Source organism: Pan troglodytes, chromosome 1 (genome assembly GCF_028858775.2).
Source record: "Pan troglodytes isolate AG18354 chromosome 1, NHGRI_mPanTro3-v2.0_pri, whole genome shotgun sequence".
Taxonomy (NCBI): domain Eukaryota; kingdom Metazoa; phylum Chordata; class Mammalia; order Primates; family Hominidae; genus Pan; species Pan troglodytes.
The window spans coordinates 204,727,020-204,742,209 of NC_072398.2; the positions used below are offsets into that span (position 1 = coordinate 204,727,020).

The 15,190-nt window shown below is 44.0% G+C and overlaps 1 protein-coding gene across 7 annotated transcripts in view; it reads right to left on the minus strand.

Annotated features, from left to right (window-relative positions):
• Nucleotides 1–9,195, minus strand: part of CEP85 (centrosomal protein 85) — a 44,699-nt gene extending 35,504 nt beyond the window's left edge. For 4 of the 7 annotated variants that reach the window (XR_010147610.1, XR_010147611.1, XM_009451229.5 and 1 more), the window contains exons 1-2: nt 9,032–9,176; nt 3,531–3,603 (exon numbers count right to left, since the gene is read on the minus strand). Coding sequence is in view for 5 of the 7 variants with exons in the window: in XM_009451229.5 (XP_009449504.1) it covers nt 3,531–3,585 (55 nt within the window). In the remaining 2 variants the exon portion in view is untranslated. Of the gene's footprint in view, nt 1–3,530; nt 3,604–9,031 lie in introns of all 7 variants that reach the window. The other 3 variants (XM_063784285.1, XM_063784278.1, XM_063784267.1) reach the window with 2 other exon arrangements.
• Between the last annotated feature and the right edge of the window lie 5,995 nt (nt 9,196–15,190).

Below are 15,190 nucleotides of genomic sequence, written 5' to 3' on the forward strand. Positions count from 1 at the left end.
TGTAGTCTATACATTACAGAATGGTTTAGCATCCCTGGTTCCCACTCACTGAATGCCAGCAGCAACCCTCAACCAAGCCCACCATCACTGTGAAACCAGAAAATAACCATATAGTTCCAAATGATTCCTAGGGCAACAAGCAGTCCAGTCCCCAGTTGAAAATCATTGCTTCGAGGTTGCAGTGAGCAAAGATTGCGCCACTGCACTCCAGCCTAGGCAACAAGAGCGAAACCCCATCTCAGAAAAAAAAAAAAGAAAATTATTGCTTCACTGAACCAGGGTACCCTCAATAGGTGAATCCTATTGAGATCAAGGTGAGTTTTGAAAGTCAATCTGAAGAGCCTAGGGCTTTATCTTGAGAGCAACGTGAAGAAATCACTAAAACTGCTGAGAAGGTTAAGACAAAAAGACTGATGAGATTTATTTGATTTAAAATATGCTGTTTGGGGGGAGGTAGGTAGGAAGTGTTCAATAAATACTTGATTCACTAACATTCTAGCAAAGACTTAAATTTATTTTCTAAAAACCACTATAATTTTCCTAAGGTGTATCTGGTGATCCATGTAAACAAATAAACAAACAAACAAAAAAACTAATGGCAGCTACTTATCCTCCATTTAAAGTGTGAGAGCCGATTTCAGAAAATACGGTTCTACAGACTCTCTGATCTAGTGGGAGGCAAATGATTGCTCCCACTAAATGATTACGCCCAAAGTAATTTGGACACAAATTACTTTATTCCTTTCTTCCAAGTTTAGTGCTTCTCTCATCTTTTTAATCTATTTTCTTCTACTTTTGCTCCTTTTTTGCTACCCTTACTTTGGCTTTCTACTGAAGGCAACCTGACTTTCCCCAAATACTTCTTCTATTCTTTGGATCACAGTGACTGCCTGATTTGAAAGAATCTTTATACACTCAGTAATCTGTAATTGTTATAGAAGACACAGGCAACAATCAGAGTTTCTGAGTGGCATGAGATTAGCCAATGCTACTATACTAAGTTGGTGTAATTCTAGCCCAAAGCAAAGAAATCCGACCTTCTGGTGAGTCTACACAGCTTTTTCTCCCTAGTCAGTGTAAAATTTGCCAGGCCTTTTGAAACAGTTAAGATTGAGGGCCTCTATTACCATCTTCCTGACTTCCTACTGGAAACCGCTTCCCTGTTACTACTACTAATCTTCCACTCTTCATTGCTACCATTTTTCCATCCACCTACTCCATACCCTAATTCCAAAGAGTTATTTGTTAAAAATATATTTTGGTATATTTATAGAGGTTTACACTTATTTCAAAATTGAAGTTTAAATGCTGAAGTTGGCCGGGTGCAGTGGCTCATGCCTGTAATCCTAGCACTTTGGGAGGTGGGGGCGGGCAGATTACCTGAGCTCAGGAGTTGGAGACCAGCCTGGGCATATGGCGAAACCTGTCTCTACTAAAAATACAAAAAAATTAGCCAGGTGTGGTGGTGCATGCCTGTAATCCCAGCTACTTGGGAGGCTGAGGCATGGGAATCACTTAAACCCAGGAGACGGAAGTTGCAATGAGCTGAGATTGTGCCACTGCACTCCAGCCTGGGCCACAGAACAAGACTCCGTCTCCAAAAAAAAAAAGCTGAAATTTTTTGTGTTATAGTGCATGTCCTATCAGTAGCATCCTTATCAATTATTAAGACCATTATTAATCTGAATGAGATACTACTGAACAGAGAAAAAAGCCATAGGAAAGGCAATGTTCCAAAAACTTGCATTATATACATAATTGTCATAGAAACTGTATAAACCTAAGAGAATGTGCAGCACATAGCAGATGTTTAAAAAATATTTCCCGAGGCCGGGTGCAGTGGCTCACGCCTGTAATCCCAGCACTTTGCAAGGCCCAGGCAGGCAGATCACAAGGTCAGGAGATTGAGACCATCCTGGCTAACATGGTGAAACCCCGTCTCTATTAAAAAATGCAAAAAAATTAGCTGGGCATGGTGGCGGGCACCTGTAGTCCCAGCTACTTGGGAGGCTGAGGCAGGAGAATGGCATGAACCCGGGAAGCGGAGCTTGCAGTGAGCCGAGATCACGCCACTGCACTCTAGCCTGGGTGACAGAGCGAGACTCCATTTCAAAAAAAAAAAAAATTCTGCTGAATGAATCTTGAATTGATTCAACCAAAGCTTATAATGGTGCCTACTCTATGCAAGGCAGCATGCCTAAGAGAATACACCAAACATTTACCAAATATCTACGCTGAGTAAGGCACTGTGAGATTTTAAAGTTAAATAAAACATACCCTGAGTTGAATTAAATGTGCCCTCTTCTTTACCAATACCCCAGAATTCAACAAGTCATTTTTCTAAAATATTACTTATTTGAAATATATATTATCTACTTAATATGCCTGCACAGTGCATACATATATTTATGTGTTTAATATACAGTCAGCTCTCCATATCCATGGTTTCTTTTTCCCCCCCTTTTTTTTTTTTGAGACACAGTCTCACTCTGTTGCCCAGGCTGGAGTGCAGTGGCGTGATCTCAGCTCACCTCAACCTCTGCTTCCCGTGTTCAAGTGATTCTCCTGCCTCAGCCTCCCAAGTAGCTGGGATTATTATAGGCACGTGCCACTGCACCCGGCTAATTTTTGTATTTTTAGTAGACATGGAGTTTTACCATGTTGGCCAGGCTGGTCTCAAACTCCTGACCTCAGGTGATCCACCCGCCTTGGGCTCCCAAAGTGCTGGGATTACAGGCGTGAGCCACAGCGCCTGGCCATATCCGTGGTTTCTACGTTTGTGAATTCAACCAATTTTTTTTTTTAATGGTATCTTACTGAATGTGCATAGACTTGTTTTTCTTCTTATTCCCCAAACAATACAGTATAACTATTTACATAGCATTTACATTGCATTGGGTATTACAAGTAATCTAGAGACGATTTAAGGTAAACAGTAGGATATACACAGGTTATATGCAAATACCACACCATTTTATATCAGGGACTTGAGTATCTGTGGATTTTGCTATCTGCAGGAGGTCTTGGAACCAGTCCGCCATGGACACTTAAGGACTGTATATATTTAATATATCTACTGAAGTTTCAACATCTTGTTAATCCATTCTGAAGATAAATTCCTGAGTTTCTAGTAACAATGCAACGGAATCTGTTGGCATCCAAGCAGAATTCCTATCTTTGTGGGCTAGCAGATGACTGACCCACCCAGAGGACAAAGACAACATAGAACACAGTAATTTATGCTGTGTTTTTCTGATTTCAAATGGAACTATGTTCCAAAGTCATTCTGTTCCACTCCTTTATATGTCGTCCTCTCCCAACCACGTGGTCCTGTTGAAAGCCACATAGCACAAGAGATAAATAATTGTTCCCTCAGAGACCTGTTTTTATATTCAATGAAGCCCCATGTTATTTTTATTCTTTTAGCACCAGCATTTCAGTGAATGCTTGTTTATTCAATATTTACCTTAAGGAATATGAAAAAACAGAACAGGGTCAGAATTTAACCCAGAAAACTTCTGACTACTCACTCGGTGAAGTGACGTGAGAGATCCCTTCAGTTGGATATTTCTCCTGCATGGCCATCACAGTTATTTAAGCCAACTGTAGAATGAAGGAATAACCAGTCAGTTCTCTGCAGTATCTTTAATTCCCCGCAACTCAGTTCCCATTCAACTGAAACTGTCAAAACCATATAGAATATTCAAGTATTTGGCCAGGCACAGTGGCTCACACCTGTAATCCCAGCACTTTGGGAGGCCAAGGCAGGCAGATCAACTGAGGTCAGGAGTTCGAGACCAGCCTGACCAACATGGGGAAACCCCATTTCTACTAAAAACACAAAAATTGGCCGGGCATGGTGGCACACATCTGTAGTCCCAGCTACTTGGGAGGCTGAGGCACAAGGATTGCTTGAACCCGGGAGGCAGAGGTTTCAGTGAGCCAAGATCACACCACTGCACTCCAGCCTGGGCAATTGAGCAAGACTCCATCTCAAAAAAAATAAAAAAGAATATTCCAGTATTCTAAATGTTATATTCCTAAGGATATTTAGGAGTAAATATGTTTTTACATGTTTTACTTCTAAGGATATTTTTAAGACAAAGTAAATCCCAATACTCCACTCTACTTCTCTTCCCAAATCCAGTATAGAAAACCTAGAACCAGAGATTACCAATACAGATTCCATATGGTCCTAGAACCCTTCTGATTTTTATAAAATTTAAAAATATTACTTTTAATTAACAAACTTTACCATGAATCTTCTTAGCCATGGGGACCTGATGACAGGATGAGGTGGATAAAGAACTAAAGAACTAAACCAACAGTGAAGTATTACAGCATCAATTATGATTAACATAAAACAAATTCCTCAATTCTTCCAGTAATTAAAGTCAGTCATACGATGTAAAAAGATGGGAAAGAATTCTTGCTCATAAGTAGAACTCCAATCCTGAGCTAGGAACGTGAAGTTCTCGTCCCATGTTCTCACTCCTTAAAATATTTATATTTACAGTACACTAGGGGTAGGTGCTGAGAATTCAGCAGAAGTGGATTTGAAGTCTAAACAAATACACTTGAACCCACTAAACATTAAGTTATCAATTTATTAGCTGTGCAACCTTGGGCAAATTTCTTAGTATCTCTGTTCCTCATTTTCTTCATATAAAAATGAGGATAACAACACAACCTAATTCATGTTAATTCATTTATAATTAACTTACAACAGTTCCTGACACATACTAAGTGCTGTTATTACTTGGCAATTTACATCAACAAAAGTAGCACTGTACAGCCCATGGAAGATCAAGGAGTATCAACTCAGAAACTCTAAATTTATAAAAGCCCCAAAAGAGTTTGGGACAATTCGGCCGGGCTCAGTGGCTCACGCCTGTAATCCCAGCACTTTGGGAGGCCGAGGCAGGCGGATCACCTGAGGTCAGGAGTTCGAGACCAGCCAACATGGTGAAACCCCGTCTCTACTAAAAATACAAAAATTAGCCAGGCATGGTGGCAGGCGCCTGTAATCCCAGCTACTTGGGAGGCTGAGGCAGGAGAATCCCTTGGACCATGGAGGCGGAGGCTGCAGTGAGCCAAGATAGCGCCATTGCACTCCAGCCTGGACGACAGAGCAAGACTCCGTCTCAAAAAAAAAAAAAAAAAAAAAAAAAAAGAGTTTGGGACAATTCACAGAACATAATTCTATCACTCTGGAGAAAAAATAAGACTATATGGTACTATTTCTCTAATGTACTTTAGTGACCTCTATAGTATTCTCTTAGTAACAACAACCCAAACCCTTATTAATTCACTGCATCTACAACAGAAAGGGTATCATCCTCCACAATTCCAGTTCTTCACATACTGGGTGAGGGAAGCTTTGTTCAGTAATAAAAGCTTTAGTTTATGGCAAGTATGATTCAGTGAGTTAAATGATGACATAGAAGGATTAGATTACCTCCTTACTAGTGATTTCCTTTCTTGTCAATATCAAAATCCTTTTCTTCACTCCTTTCTTTAAAGGATAACAAAATGGTAGGCGCACTGGATTCTAAGGTGTTTCTAAATTCAGACAAGTTGAAAATACGGTGACAGAAGGAGAACTCCAAGTTACCCTATGACTCAGCAATTCCACACTGAAGTATACACCCAAGAGAAATGAAAACGCAGGTTTACACAAAAGCTTCAATAAGAATGTTCGTAGCAGCATTATTTACAATAGCCAAAAAGTGGAAACAACACAAATGTCCATGAGCTAATGAATGGATACATAAAATGTGGTATATCCAAAAAACAGAGTATTATTCAGCAATAAAAGGAAGTACTGATACATGTGACAACATGGATGAACACTGAAGACATGCAAAGTCAAAGAAGCCAAACAAAAGGCTTGATCCTATTTATATGAAATGTCAGAATAGGCAAATCCATAGAGACACAGATTAGTGATTGCAAGGGACTGAGAGGAGGGAGGGTAGGAGAATAGGAAGGGACTGCTAATGGATACCGGGTTTCTTTTCAGGGTGATCAAAATGTTCTGAGATTAGATAGTGGTGACTGACTGCACAACCTTGCCAATATATTAAAAACCTCTGAATTGCACACACATAAAACTAAATTTTATGGTATGTGATATAAGCCAAAAATAAAATTCTAAGGCATCCCCAACCACCTGAATGGATCCCTCCCCTTGGCCAATGGCATTCCAAAGTTAAGCTGAAAAACCTGTTAAGGCCATGATGGTGGTAGTGGTGGTGGAGTCCTACACCCCTCATTATACCCTCCTCCCTTCTGGAATTTAGGAAAAGCATTAACATTAACACAGATGTCTGTAAGAAACATTTATAATCTATTCTCTCTAAAGCCTACTATTTGGAGGCTTCATCTGTACAATAAAATCTTGATCCCCAGGATACCTTAACCCAGACATTCCTTTCTATTGATAACAACTTTCAACCAACTGCCAATCAGAAAATTTTGAAATCTACCTATGACCTGGAAGCCCCCACCCACTAAGAGTTGTCTTACCCTTCCAGATCAATGTAAATCTTACATGTATTTGACTGATGTCTCATGTCTCCCTAAAATGTTTAAAACCAGGGCACACGTTATCAGGATCACCTGAGGGCTGTGTCAGGGGCCATTGATCACCCATATTTGGCTCAGAATAAATCCCTTCAAATATTTCAGAGTCTGACCCTCATTGACAACAAATATCTCAAAAAAGAAAAACAGAAAGAAAGAAACCCCGTAAGGAGTAAAACAATACAAAATAAATCATTCTTGACTTAAGAATTAGATGAGCTACTGGTGGAAATTTTTGGGACAACTGAAGGAGACAGAAATTTCCTGGGATAAAAATGAGAGAAGTGAATGTACAAGAAGTAACACACCAGTTATAAAGCTTAGAAAGGGAGTGAATGGAGGCAGACAGAGAGAGAGAGAAAAAAAAAAGCACCCAACAGGATTGGTTTCCATCTTCAAAGCCCTTTAAACTACAGAAACAGTCACTCATTCAACAAATTTAACATGCATTCTGCACTTACTACCTATCAAACACTGTGCTCAACACTTTTTAGGTATCATGTCTCATGTTTCATGTTCACATCAACCCTATGAGGCAGTTACTATTATCCTCATTTTATGGATGAGAAAATAAAGGTTTACAGTAGTGAAGGTCATATGGCTAGGAAGAGGCTTCAAAGCCAGGACTGTACTCTAACGCTACAGGAGTCTAGTCAGCATTCTACATGTGACAAAACACAAAAAAAGAGATCAAGCATGGCACCCCAAGTTGGAGTTTCTGCCTCAGACAGCTAGAGCTGCAAGCCTCAATTATATGAGCAGTAAAAGCTCATAAAATTTCTTCACTTTGTCCTTGGTCATCACCTAGGCTTTATTTCTCAAGTTGCTACCCAAGAATTAGATTTTGACTGCCGTAAGTATTTTTCCCCTATAAGAATTACAATCTAAGTGTGGCTGGGCGTGGTGGCTCACGCCTGTAATCCCAGCACTTTGGGAGGCCGAGGCAGGTGGATCACCTGAGGTCAGGAGTTTGAGACCAGCCTGACCAACATGGAGAAACGCCGTCTCTACTAAAAATACAAAATTATCCGTGCATGGTGGCGCATGCCTGTAATCCCAGCTACTCGGGAGGCTGAGGCAGGAGAATCGCTTGAACCTGGGAGGCGAAGGTTGCGGTGAGCCGACATCGCGCCACGGCACTCCAGCCTGGGCAACAAGAGCAAAACTCCGTCTCAAAAAAAAAAAAAAGAATTACAATCTAAGTGTGGAACATCACGCTTGGCAGCTGTTAAGAGAACCACATCAAGACAAGAGAGGATTTGAAGGAATACACAGACAGCTGACACAGACACACGAAGGATCTCACACCATCACACTATTTTCACCGCCTTGATCATTCATTAAACCTTGTGAAAGAGAAGCCAAATCCTTGACAAGAAGTTGCCTTTACAAAGAAAAGTCGTGAGACATACAAAACCACCAGATCACTATAAAGCAGACGAGGTCTGAGGGCAAATAAATGAGGCCTGGCTAGCTTCATCGTCCTTGTATCACCACCGCCCCCTACTTATCCCAGTGTTCAATTCATCAACCGAAATTTACTGCGTGCCTACTAGGCGCCTGGCTCTGAGCCACGTGTTGGGAATATACTGGTGTAAAGGATCGCTCTCATTAACCGAGGTGAAGTAAGCGTTGAATATACTGTTGAACAACTAAACCTGAACACACTAAACTTTCAGTTCAACCAAAGCACCAGCTCCTTCTCGCTGAAGGAAGCTTCCTCACCTTCCGCCCTACTGACATTTTGGGGGCTTTTTCTTTGTTGTTGGGGGCGTCCTACACACAGTAGGCTGTGCAACAGCATCCCTGGCTTCTTCGCACTAGATGCCAGTAGCAAGCCCTGGAGCTGTGACTATCAAAAGTGTTTCCAGACATCGACCAATGTCCCCAGGGAAGCAAAATCGCCCCGGCCGAGAAGTACCGGGGTAAGGCCCCGCCAAGTGCTTTCCGTCCCACAACCTTAATTCTCTACACAGCCTTCCAATCTCGGCTCAAACTTCTCCTCCTCGGGGAGGGCTCCCTGACCTCTCCGACTAGATTCGCGCCTTCTGTTTTGTGCTCCTTGTAAGATTTCTCCACTCTACCCTCACTGCGCGCCGAGGGATTACCCCGCTTAACGTCGACTCCCAGGGCTGTGCGCTCCGCAAGGGCAAGGAATGCGCCGCCCGCTGTGTCCCTGGCAATCGGCACAGGGCCTGGCACGCAGGTAAAGTGACTGCCGTGGGGTGAACCACGGAGGGCAAAGCAAGGCAACGGGGGAAGCGAGGGGAATGGGACGCGAGAGGGCGTGTGCCGGGGCACTCGCTTCGGAGCCGAGGCGCATGCGCTTCGCTCTCCCCGGCCCCTCACGGTGGCAGGTCGCGAGCGTCTGAGGCTTCGCCAGAGCTATGGGAGGAGAGGCAAGGTCGGCCACTAGGACTGGGGCTCCCGAAGGAGGAAAACTTACACGGGCCTGAAAGCGGGCGGCGAAATCCCTCACTCGGGAAGACTGACTGCAGCCACCACGTCTGCGGTGAGCGGCGGTTCCCTCCCTCAGCTCCTCTAACGGCCGTTGCACGCCCGCCAGGCCGCGCGCCACAGAACGCGCGTCCTTTGGCCCCACCCCGTTCTGCCGCCTCTGGCCAATCGGGAGTCGAGCCGCGCCGGCTTCCCGCCCCTTTCTATCCTCTTCTGACCAATCGGCAGTCGAGCCGCGTCGGTATCCCGCCCCCACACGCTACTCTCTGCTCAGAGAGCCGGACGGATCTTTCTGCGCATGACCACGTCGCCACTTGGCTCCTTCCCTGCCCCTTGCCCCGTTTTACCTGTAGGTGGAGCCCTGCTCACCTAGACCTGGAGGGGCCCTGCTGGGCCTGTGCAGGTTGGGAAGCTGGCGGCCCGGGGGCGGGGCTGGGGACACGAGAATCCCACTCAGCTTGCCTCACCCTCCTTCCATTTCAACGCCGGTCTATCAGTTCTCACACCTGAAGTAGGGGTTCAGGTTGTGACCAGGAGTTAGGGTGTGGCCTGGCTCACTGACTAGTCAGGGTCAAGGCTTGGTCTGGGTTGGAGGCAGTGGTCAGCCTGTGACCAAGGTTCAGGTTGAAGGGTAAAGGATCAGTCCTGCCTCCCTCCCCAAACTTGGTCCACTGGAAAAGGAACCGTTAAGTCCATTTGCATTAATATGCGCTTGAAGAGTCAGACAGGAAAATTGTTTCAAAGGAGAACAGAACCATCAGCCAAAGGAATGAATCTCAGATAGTGAAATTCTGGGTATCTAGAAACCTGGCTTGGCAGGGAGAGATATTAAAAAATTGTATAAGGAGGCCGGGCGCGGTGGCTCATGCCTGTAATCCCAGCACTTTGGGAGACAGAGGAGGGCGGATCACGAGGTCAGGAGATCGAGACCATCCTGGCCAATATGGTGAAACCCCGTCTCTACTAAAAATACAAAAATTAGCTGGATGTGATGGCACGTACCTGTAATCCCAGCTACTCGGGAGGCTGAGGCAGCAGAATCGCTTGAACCAGGGAGCCGGAGGTTGCAGTGAGCCGAGATCGCGCCCCTGCACTCCAAAAAAAAGTTGTATGGAAAAAAAAAGTTGTATAATTTCTTAGCTTTAAGAGCCAGACAAAGTGAGTTCATTACTGAATAAAAGTCGCTCTAGAGGAAAGACCCTAGGGATGTGCCCCAAGGTTGTATCCTTTGCCCTCTCTTTTAGTATTTTAAGATAAGAATATAGGAGACATAAAATAGCAGATTTAATGGATAATGAAAATGAACCTGGGTATGATATGAAATTAGGACCAGAAGCCTCTGTTAATGTAAAGGCTAAAAAAAAAAGTTAAGACAGGGTGTCTAAATGAATAAATTTATGGACTGAAGGGTAGAAAGCTAGAAAGTGTTAGTCCTGGCCGGGCACGGTGGCTCACGCCTGTAATCCCAGCACTTTGGGAGGCCAAGGCAGGTGGATCACTTGAGGTCGGGAGTTTGAGACCAGCCTGTGGCCAACATGATAAAACCCTACTAAAAATACAAAATTAGCCAGGTGTGGTGGTGGGCGCCTGTAATCCCAGCTACTGGGGAAGCTGGGGCAAGAGAATCACTTGAACTCAGGAGGAGAGGTTGCAGTGAGCCAAGATCACTGCACTCCAGCCTGGGCAACAGAGCGAGGTTCTGAAAGAAAGAAAGAAGGAAAGAAAGAAGGAAAGAAGGAAAGACGGAAGGAAAGAAGGAAAGAAAGAAAAAGAAAGCAAGAAAGAGAAAGAAGAGTCAGAAAACATTGAAAGGCTTCCATTTCTTTTGTGAAAGGCATATGTGAGGAGGGAGGGAAGAGGGGCATCTAGAGGACTGAGAAGAATTAGGAAGATGTGAATTGCTGATACAGAGGATAGAAGAGAAATCCGACTGGAAACATAGTGGAAGTGTTGAGATTTAAATTTACAAATAGCAAACAGTACATTTGTACAGTTCTTTGTAATAGATATCTATAGTTTAAAAGTAATTCCATTATCTACTGTCAATTTTCTTTTTTGTTTGTTTCGTTTTGAGACAGAATCTTGCTCTGTCACCCAGGCTGGAGTGCAGTGGCACGATCTCGGCTCACTGCAACCTCTGCCTCCCAGGTTCAAGCAATTCTCCTGTCTCAGCCTCCTGAGTAGCTGGGACTATAGGCACCCACCACTACACCCGGCTAATTTTCGTATTTTTAGTAGAGTCGGGGTTTCACCATGTTGGCCAGGCTGGTCTCGAACTCCTGACCTCAGGTGATCCGCCCGCCTTGGCCTCCCAAAATCCTGGGATTACAGGCGTGAGCCACCGTGGCCGGCCCTACTGCCAATTTTCAAATGTGAATGACTTGTCATATGTATATATATACATATATGCTAGTCAGGGTTATTGCACAGTCTGAGGCTAGGGTCAGGGCTTGGTCTGGGTTGGAGGCACTGGTCAGCCTGTGACCAGGGTTTAGTTTGAAGGGTAAGGAATCAGTCCTGCCTTCCTCCCCAAACTTAGTCCCCAGGAAAAGGAACCATTAAGTCCATTTGCGTTAATATGAGCTTGAAGAATCAGACTGGAAAATTATTTCAAAGGAGGAACACACACACACACACACACACACACACACACACACACAGACACACATGCATTTGAGAAGGAGTCTCTTTATGTTGCCCAGGCTGGGCTCAAACTCCTGGGCTCAAGCTATCCTCCCGTTCAACCTCCAGAGTAGCTGGGACTACCAGCATGTGCCACCACTCTCAGCTCATTTATATTTTAACAGAGACTTTTGGTCCTAGTTTCAGAGAATATTCATGACCAACCTCTTTAGATATATTCTCTTTTTTTTTCTGAGATGGAGTCTTGCTTTGTCGCCCAGGCTGGAGTGCAGTGGAGCGATCTCGGCTCACTGCAACCTCTGCCTCCCAGGTTCAAGCGATTCTTCTGCCTCAGCCTCCTGATTAGCTGGGACTACAGGCGCACGCCACCATGCCTGGCTAATTTTTGTATTTTTAATAGAGACGGGGTTTCACCATGTTGGCCAGTCTGGTCTCAAATTCCTGACCTCGTGATCCACCCACCTTGGCCTCCCAAAGTGTTGGGATTACCGGTGTGAGCGCCTGGCCAATATAAGATATTCTTAAATTGTCAGTTACATTATTATTTTTAAAAGACTAGCTGGATGTATTAGTCTGTTCTCACAGTGAGAACAGACTAATGTTCACTGGGTAAGACATACCTGAGACTAGGTAATTTATAAAGGGAAGAGGTTTAATTGACTCACAGTTCCACAGGGCTGGGGAGGCCTCAGGAAACTTACAATCATGGCAGAAGGGGAAGCAAACATCCTTCTTCACATGGTGACAGCAAGGAGAAGTGCCCAGCAAAAAGGGGAAAAGCCCTTTATAAAACCATCAGATCCTGTGAGAAGTCACTTTCATGAGACCAGCATGAGGGCAACTGCCCCCATGTTTAAATTACCTCCCTTCAGTTCCCTCCTATGACACATGGAGATTATGGGAACAAGATGAGATTTGGGTAGGGACACAGCGAAATCATATCACTGAATATTTTAATAAAATATATCAAGTACACTGACTTAATGACTGAAAAGGGACAGGGTTAGTCCAGACATGACCCACCTCAGTATAAAAAAAAAAATTGCAACTTAGTTACAATCATATAATTAGCGTTATCACTTTCATATGCACTGTGTGGTCTGGTGGATTATTTTATAAGCATCTATTGTTACACAGCACTGAGGCTTCTTTAACATGGTCAACTAATTTAGTTTAAATGCAATAGCTTCCTTGTTTACTTAATTTTATTTCATTTATTTTCTTTTTGAGATATTTAAGCAGAGTCAATATTTTGTCCTTATCCTTCAAGATATATATGTATATATTTTTTCTACTTCCCTTCTTCCCTCAGGATATATTTTATCTATTTATTTTTGAGACAGAGTCTTGCTCTGCCGCCCAGGCAGGAGTGCAATGGCACAATCTCGGCTTACTGCAAACTTCCAACTCTTGGGTTCAAGCGATTCTCCTGCCTCATCCTCCCGAGTAGCTGGGATTACAGGCACCTGCCACCACACCCAGCTAATTTTTGTATTTTTAGTAGAGACAGGATTTCACTATTATGGCCAGGTTGGGCTTGCATGCCTAACCTCAGGTGATCCGCCCACCCCAACATCCCAAAATGTGGGGATTACAAGCGTGAGCCACAGTGCCTGGCCAGGATACATTTTAAATAACGGCAAGGGCTAATGCCTTTGATAGCAGGACTATTTAAAGTCTACTGCAGACGTATAAAGTCAATATGAATTCACAATGAAATGTAATTTATTGCTGATTTAATAAATGTGTGACTTTGATGTGCATGAAAAAATAACATGGATTGATCATTTGACATGATTTTTTTCAGGAGCTGTTAAGGCATTAAAGACAACAAAATGTTCCTGCAAATGAATTTTTTTTTTTTTTTTGAGATGGAGTCTCGCTCTGTCACCCAGGCTGGAGTGCAGTGGTGCGATCTCGGCTCACTGCAACCTCTGCCTCCCGGGTTCATGCCATTCTCCTGTCTCGGCCTCCTGAGTAACTGGGACTACAGGCTCCCGCCACCACGCCCGGCAAATTTTTTGTGTTTTTAGTAGAGACGGGGTTTCACCGTGTTAGCTAGGATGGTCTCGATCTCCTGACTTCATGATCCGCCCGCCTCGGCCTCCCAAAGTGCTGGGATTACAGGCATGAGCCACCGTGCCCGGCCAACCTGCAAATGAAATATTAAGACTGTTAAATTTAAATTAAATTTAGCTTTTTTTTTTTTTTTTTTTTTTACAAGGTCTTACTGTCACCCAGGCTGGAGTACAGTGGCAGGAACACAGCTCACTGCAGCCTTGACCTCCTGGGCTCAGGTGATTCTCCCACCTCAGCCTCCCGAGTAGCTGGAACTACAGGTACACACCACCATGCCTGGCTAATTTTTAAATTTTTTGTAGAGAAGAAGGTCTCACTATGTTGCCCAGACTGCTCTCAAACTCTGGGGCTCAAGCTATCTGGCACACCTTGGCCTCCCAAAGTGTTGGGATTACAGGTGTGAGCCACTGTGCCTGGCCAAATTTAACTTTTTTTTTTTTTGAGACAGAGTCTCGCTCTGTCACCCAAGCTGGAGTGCAGTAGCATGATCTCGGCTCACTGCAACCTCTGCCTCCTGGTTCAAGCAATCCTCTTGCCTCAGCTTCCCGCGTAGCTGGGATTACAGGCCCGTGCCACCATGCCTGGCTGGCTAATTTTTGTATTTTTAGTAAAGACGGGGTTTCACCATGCTGGCCAGGCTGGTCTTGAACTCCTGACCTCGTGATTCACCCACCTTGGCCTCCCAAAGTACTGGGATTACAGGCATGAGCCACTGTGCCCAGCCCAAATTTAACTTTTATTGTGTTGCTTGTACTCATGTTTTCCCCCAGGAAATTAATTTCTAAAATAATCATGGATATTAACAAAAAATTGTATTTAAAAAATGAAACATCGATGTGCCTTCCTGTGTTTTTGTGAAATTCTACCTTATGGGTAGGTCCCACCTCTGCCAACTTATAAACCCTGTCTTGCTTCCTGGTCCTCACTACCTACTCCCCAAACTCAACTGTTTTCTCTGTAAGGTCAAAGACTCTGTCTTTTGTACTGTTGAATCCCCCAGGCCTAATACAGTTAACAAGTGCATAGCAGATTCCAACCTGTTTTTGAATAAAGGAATGATATTCACACAAACACTGCTGCCATATCCACCCTCTACTAGGAAGGGGGAGCTAATGAGGTCAGAAATAATTAAGGGGCAGGAGAAGGAGGCTTGGATAATAGTGTGTGTATACATTTATCCTCATTCTGAAATTGAATAGTTCGTGCCCATTTTGCAGAAAAAAAGAAAGGAGACTTAGGGCCAGCTGGCCAAGGCCCAGGAACTTTCCCTGGAATGAGAGTCATAGAGTCCCCATGTTGAAGCAGAGATCATCAGTTCAAACTCTCATTTTACATATGGAGAGATAGAGGATAAAGTGACTTCTCCCTGCCATCCCCAACCCCCTGAATATAAGATCTGGATTACACAGAAAGGAGTCAGACAAAG